Source organism: Anoplopoma fimbria, chromosome 4 (genome assembly GCF_027596085.1).
Source record: "Anoplopoma fimbria isolate UVic2021 breed Golden Eagle Sablefish chromosome 4, Afim_UVic_2022, whole genome shotgun sequence".
NCBI lineage: Eukaryota > Metazoa > Chordata > Actinopteri > Perciformes > Anoplopomatidae > Anoplopoma > Anoplopoma fimbria.
The window spans coordinates 12,235,828-12,242,569 of NC_072452.1; the positions used below are offsets into that span (position 1 = coordinate 12,235,828).

The 6,742-nt window shown below is 38.5% G+C and overlaps 1 protein-coding gene across 1 annotated transcript; it reads left to right on the plus strand.

Moving 5' to 3' along the window:
- Positions 1-252: 252 nt before the first annotated feature.
- On the plus strand, positions 253-6,134 carry tcof1 (treacle ribosome biogenesis factor 1). The gene is made up of 8 exons (XM_054597810.1): positions 253-501; positions 1,076-1,128; positions 1,244-1,320; positions 2,981-3,036; positions 3,153-3,327; positions 3,840-4,985; positions 5,072-5,172; positions 5,296-6,134. Exons 1-8 carry the CDS (start codon positions 394-396, stop codon positions 5,323-5,325), a joined length of 1,746 nt encoding a protein of 581 aa, XP_054453785.1. The 5' UTR covers positions 253-393; the 3' UTR covers positions 5,326-6,134.
- Positions 6,135-6,742: the final 608 nt, after the last annotated feature.

A 6,742-nucleotide genomic window follows, 5' to 3' on the forward strand; every position in this document is an offset into this window, starting at 1 on the left:
TAAAAGAAAAAAGCAAATCTAGAAGAAACAGCAGACTGTATAGAGACATAAACCAAAAGAAACCAAAAAAAAAAGACTTGGAAAGCTTTTTTTTTTAATAACTTAATGGGATATTTTAAATGAGCACGGGAAGACTTCATTTGAAATCTAAATATGTTGCATGGACCACTAACAGCTTCTGCCACGACTGAGCAGAAGCCGTTTCGCGGAAGAACTACATCCCCCATGATGCATTGCGGCGGCGAACGGAACCACATCCAGAGTTCAAAGTTCAGAGTTCAGCGTGCTAACATGCGTGTTTCAGTGGAGCAGTAGTGACTCTGAAGTGGCCGGTTTTAACATGAAACTACTTTTAAGTTAGTTGTTACTTTTGCGTGTTTATTTGGTTCGAACATGACAGTGAACGTATCACCACACGAGCTGACCCAGCTGATCCACCGTCATTTGAAGGAGCATGGTTTCCATTCAGCTGCAGATGAGCTACAGAGGCACAGCCAACAGGTCATCACACACACACACACACACACACACTAAAATGAACAGGTGTGCGAGATTAACTGGTTGTGATGAAAATATATGACATGGATGTTTACTTCCTGGTTAGTGGACATGGGTCCTTTTTGCTCTGTGCATTGGCAGACTGTCTTTACTTTTAAAACTACCAACTTCTGTTGAGCATTCACAACTATTGTCACGCTCATATCGTCATACAAACGTTATGAGTCAGGAAAAACATTAATAAAATGTATTTGTACAGTGCAATGAATGAGTGTGCTTATCTACACTCTTTGAGTGTCTTCTTTGCAGTAGTTTTCAAGCTACTAGTCTTATTTTCTACTGTAGTTTTGTGTTTTTGTGCATTTATTGTGTGTGAAAGTGCCCTTAGGAGCTGTTATTGACAGCTAGCCAGGACCCAGTAACGTTACTGGTATGCATTAGTTTCATATGTGCTTTTTCTGCAAAATGCCTCCTATGCCAGTTAGGCTATCAACATCAGGATTTCATTATGTATTAGAGTAGGGCCGACCTAATAAACCGCCTGATCATTGAATGATTTTTTGTTTTCGGTTTGCAGGGGGAGACAAAAACATCTGCATCGTTATTGGACATCTACAATGTGTGGTTGAAGTAAGTATGATTTCTCAATTCTTTGCATGAATCAAACATGAATCAATAAAACACTCAAATCGACTTTGTTAGTAGAGATGATATGCGTGCTAAATGTTGTTTCTATTCCCCTCAGTGACTCAAAAAAGAAGAGGAAGCCAAATTCGTCCAAGCGCTCCAGTTTTGAAGAACAAGGACGGACACTAACTAAAGGTATGACTGCTCTTCCTTTTCTTGCAATAGATGGATGTTCCTGATGAAGGCCACGAGCCGAAAACACATTGGTCTATCAATAATGTGTTCTGTACAAATGTTGCTGGAGTTTTACCTCTTCGGACTTTTTTACCTTCTCCATGCACCTTGGAAGTAGGACCAGTTGTGCCGGAGGTCTTTACCCTAAAAATACACTCCATGGAAAGGGTCCAACTCTTTGTCCATGGCTGGATGAATAGATCAAATTGCATTTTTCTTTTCTGAATCCTGTCAAAACTGGAGATGTGGATGGCTGTTCAGTGGTCTGCAGCTGGAATAACTCACTGAGTGTCCGGGGTCTCATTTATAACTGTTGCATACACACAAAACAGGGCCTGAAAAAAGTGTATGTCACTTCCCACGCAAAAGTTGTGATCTGCAAAAACAAACTTGACTGAAGAATGTGTGCACCTGTACAGAAACATTTACTTTTACCCTTGCGTACGCACATTATAGAGACAGGGGAAATTGGTGACGCAGATAGTGAGGAATTGAATTGAAGTCAGATTGTAAAAATAAAATGTGAGAGGAATAATTTGAATAGATTATAATAATTTATAAAATAATTCTTCTCACACATTTTATTTCACTTCATATCACACGTTAGAGCTACTTATAGATCCTGTTAAAACATTCAAACCAGCAGTGTTTTTTGTGCTTGAGCTATAAATATTCCATAAGCGCCTTTTAAATTGTAAAAGATATAAACCAACCTCGAATCTCAAATCAAATTACACTCAGTATTTCATCAGCGCTATCTCTACCTCGCAGTGCAGAGGAAAGGGCCGCAATACCCCACTTGTGTTCCCCTTTGGTGGTAGTTGTAGAAATCCAAGATAACATAAAATAAAGAATTTCACAAAAGACCCTAAATAGTTTTCAATGTTTTGAAAATGTGGCACAAGATACTCACTTTCTGTGTCTGAATAATTACTTCTCTTGGTCTTCCTCTCGGTAGTTGCTGTGATTCATAGTGAAGAACCAGACAGCCGGCTCATTTTCATGCATCGACTTTTATACGCTTTGCATTGACTGTTTATGGTGAATGTGGGCTTGTAGAGGGCAGGATATGAGGCTGAATCACGTGCACACATTTCCAAGTTGATGTGGAATTTAAAAAAGGTAAAGAGCACTGGCAGGTGTACACAGGGTTTTATAAAAGAGAGTACTTTTAGCGTAGTTTAATTTCCTCATTGGCACGAACGCACACATTTAGTCTGGATCTTGTTTTATAAATGAGAAGACTTTTAAGCGCATGTACAGTTCATCATTTGTAGGTAAACATTTAGTGTGGATAATATATTTTAAAAGAGACCCCTGATCACTTCTCCAACTTGTCAGACTTGTGTCTGTTTGATTTTGATTCCTACTAAATTGTTTTAGGATGACTTGGGTTTTTCCTTCTTTCTTAAAATATTCTTAGATGTACTGTTTCTTATTTAGTGTTTAAACTAAACTTTAAACTTGACTTAATCCATCAAACGTCAATTCAAGTTGGGAATCTCCAGGTGCTGCATCAGCAATAGTTGTAACAGTGCTGTTGGTATGAAGTGATAAATGAAATTCTGAATGTGCATTTGAATGCATTTTTAACCCACTCTCCCCACTTTTGTATGTCCAGCCACGCCAAGGAAAAAGAAGGACAAACCTGCAAACAAAGCAGAGACACAAAAAAAGGTGATTTTTGTAAATTTGGTTTTCATTTTTTAATGCCCAATGAGGCACTTTTACAAACTTTTACATGTTCTATAACTTTACTAATTAGCCTTTTCTATTTTCTTCTATTCTTTCAGTCGGTGCCAGCAAAAAGGAAAAAAAGTGATGGCAAATCTGCAGAAAATGTCCCCAAGGCTAAAAAGTCCAAGACCACTGCAAAAGACAAGGTTGTGGCTGCTGGAGGAGGTGATTCAGACTCTGACAGCAGTCTGGATGTAGAGAAATGGAAGGAACGGTACTTGCAGATGACAGGTAGGTGGGAGAGAGAGAGAGAGAGAGAAAAATATTATTAAGGGTATCATTTGCATGCATGTAAAAGATTAAGTCATGAGGAGAATCCCAGTTTTTCAAGAATTATTTCCTTTCTGCATCACAGACCAAATCACACTTCATCAGATTAAGCTACTGACCAATCACAGAAATGATTTAGAGAGTCAGAAACTCCAAGTAAGAGGAGAAATGTGTGTTTTTCGCATTGGAAAGAGACAGAATGAAGGGTGGAGAGGTGGAGAAAGTTAAGAGGATTGGAAAATGCAGGACATGGTGGAAGATGACAAAACAGGTTGAGCTTGGTCCTCTCACTCAAAGGGAGAAAGAAAACCCCCAGACAGGACACCACCTCCCAAGAACAACCTCACCATGGGAAACAGTGATTTCATTCTAACAGAGCTGTGTACAGTAGCTGTGTGGCTGTTTTCTTTTAAGCATTTTGACCACCTTGCCATGTTTTTTCAATGTCTTCACCGTGTTTTCTCTGTCCGCAGAGTCCGACATAGTCAAGATGGACACCATCAATGCACTAGACTCGTCTGCACCACCACCCGCCAAAAAGAGAGTGAGGAAATCCCGGGCCAAGCCTCCCGCAAAGAACGACACTGCTGTTCAACAGAACAACAAAACCGCTGGAAAGAATGGAAAGGTGGAGGAGAAATCCATGACAGAAACATCAACAGAGAATAGTTCATCCAAGAAGAGCAGGCCAAAAGAGACTGCACCTGTGACCTCTTCTGCCACCCCGACCCAAGAGCAAAACGTCAACGCTGTAGAAGACAGACCAGCGACATCCAGTCTTTCCACGTCAAAAACGACACCAGCAAAGGAGAAAGTTAAAGATGTGACTCCTAGTAAAGAAGAAACTGATGAGGCAACGTCTGAGCCCAAGAAAAAGAAGAAGAAGAAGAAGAGGGAGATGACTGAAGGCAAAGTGGAAGAGAATACACATGAGACTGGTGGAGATGGAAAAGACAAAGATGGTAAAGAGGAAAAGCAGACGAAAGTCACAGAGCAAGAGATAAGTGATGATAAACCTGCAAAGGAGAAAAAGAAAGCGAAAGGAACAAAGGGAGACAGCAAAATGGACAAGACTGAAGAAGAAGTTATAGAGAAGAACACAAATGGGGATGTTGATAATAATAAAATGTCAGAGCCAGTGGTGCAAGAAAAGAAAGCGAAAAAAAAGAAAAAGGAGAAAACTGATAATGAGGAAAATTCAGAGCCAGTAGCTGAAAATGTAAATGAAAATTCGGAGCTGATAGCTGAAGAAAAAAAAGCAAAGAAGAAGAGAAAGGCGATCGCTAACAGTGAGGAGAATTTAGAGGAAATTGTTAAAGAAAAGAAGGCAAAGAAGAAGAAAAAGATTAATTCTGATGAAGAAAATCCAGACCAGATAGTTAAAGAAAAGAAAAAGAAAAAAAAGCTAAAAGCTCATCATGATGAGATGTTGGAGCTGATAGCTGAAGAAAATACACTGACAAAGAAATCAGAGAGCAGTGACGGAGAGGAAAAGCCAGAGCAGAACACTGAAATGAAGAAGAAAAAGAAAAAGGATTCATCCTTGAAAAATAACGACACAGAACCTCAAGCTCCACCCGACCCTGAGACACTAAGTCCTCCAACAGAGAAGAAGAAAAGTGAGTAGAGAGATCACATTCATTGTAACAAAATGCAAATTGTTTTTGCAAGTTTGCAATCACCTTTTTATTTGCCATTCTGTCAGAGAAAATCAAGTTGAAATCAGCTGAAGTCCCAGAACCTATCGAAGACTCTGCAGCAACACAAACCCTCCAAACACCCTCCAGTGACGCCCTCCACAAAAAGGTATCACAGTTCTGTACTCTTCACCTTCTCTTGTCAAAACAGAATATAACATGTTATCAGTTTGAATTCCTCAGTTGCTCGGACCTCTTTTTTAATTCAATATCTGTCTGTAATTCTTCACAGAAAAAGAAATCCACAAGAACAGAGACTTGAAGATCTTTGATTCTGCATCAGATCCAAAAGATGAAGGCAACACATCCTGTCTGCCTCATTTCTAATCATATTTGAATGGTTATGAGGATCATATAAAACTGTTGAGAGACACATAGTTTTCTATTTTTGTACGTTTCTTATCATTTTCATTTGTTTTTTGTGTTCCACATTGTGTGGCATACTATGCTTAATTTTTAGTTTTGTCTGATATTGCCATTTTAATGGCATTACATTTTAAAGGGATTTATAACTGATTGTTTGATGGATTAGATGGTCTCTCTTAAACATTTTTTTTTTTTATTGACCAGAATAATGTCTTATGCAGATTTGTCTTTCAGTCTCTGGAAGTTTTCCCATGACAGTCCCAAATTTTAACCTGTTCTGAACATACACCTACTATCTCAGCCCTTGAGAAAAAAAGAGTACATAACTTCCAAACATTTTTGAACAGTTTGATATTTATTCAGATATATGAATACATTTTAAAAGCCATTTTGTTATTGGGTTAAATGTTTGGTAAAAAAAATGTTTGATAAAGCTTTCATGAATGCATTGTAAATAAATCTTTTAATACAAATTGAACTCCATATTTTCTTTAAACCTGTACATATCTGGAGTATTTTAAGTGGACAAAGAGAAGATGAATGCACTGTGTTTAGTTTGTTACTGTTCAGTAGCCTTTATTCAGGTCTGTCTGCTAGAAGGCCCTGCAGCTGAAGAACAAAAAACTTTAATTATGTTTTACCCAGTACCCATGTGCAGATCTTCTTATATACAGTGTATGTGCAGGACTGACAGCCACAATAAATGATGTTCTATATCTATTTCGCACCAGTCTCTTCTACAATAACATCTTCTATTAAATAATCAACTAGCGAGCTGATGTTTAAACGCACAGCTCAACCTGAAACTGTGCCTCATCTTTTTTGTCAGGGGGGGTGGAGTGGGGCTGAGGTTTAAACTGCATTACTGGCCTCCTGCTGCAAACCTCTTTTTACACTGCGCATGCGTCGTACCCCATAACTGTTTAAACTGCACTCTGGCGCCGCCTGGTGCAGAGGTCTGGTGTGACACTCCAAATTTACATCATTACAGATTTCTCTTTTTGTTTCAAGGATGTTTTCTTTGGTGTGGTTGAGCTTAAAAAATACATTATTATTATTATGAAGTATTTCATAATAAATATTTTATTGTGCCACATCCACAAATGCAAGTTTGGGGGCTCTAAACCTTTCTTTCCATTGTTTAAGAATGAAGTCATTGAATATTTGGACTCTATAAAATATTCAAATAACTTTAAAGCTATGAGGACTGTGCAAATATATTCAACACTTGTGACCTCTCTGGACTGACTGATAGTGAAAGTCTTCTAACTGAGTTGTTGGTATGATTGGACTGTTTATTGTGTGATCTTGCT

Coding starts and splice junctions, on each gene's coding strand:
- tcof1 (XM_054597810.1), top strand. CDS start 394: ATGACAGTGAACGTATCACCACACGAGCTGACCCAGCTGATCCACCGT. Junction 1,321..2,980: donor AGGACGGACACTAACTAAAG/GTATGACTGCTC, acceptor TTGTATGTCCAG/CCACGCCAAGGAAAAAGAAG. Junction 3,037..3,152: donor AAGCAGAGACACAAAAAAAG/GTGATTTTTGTA, acceptor CTATTCTTTCAG/TCGGTGCCAGCAAAAAGGAA.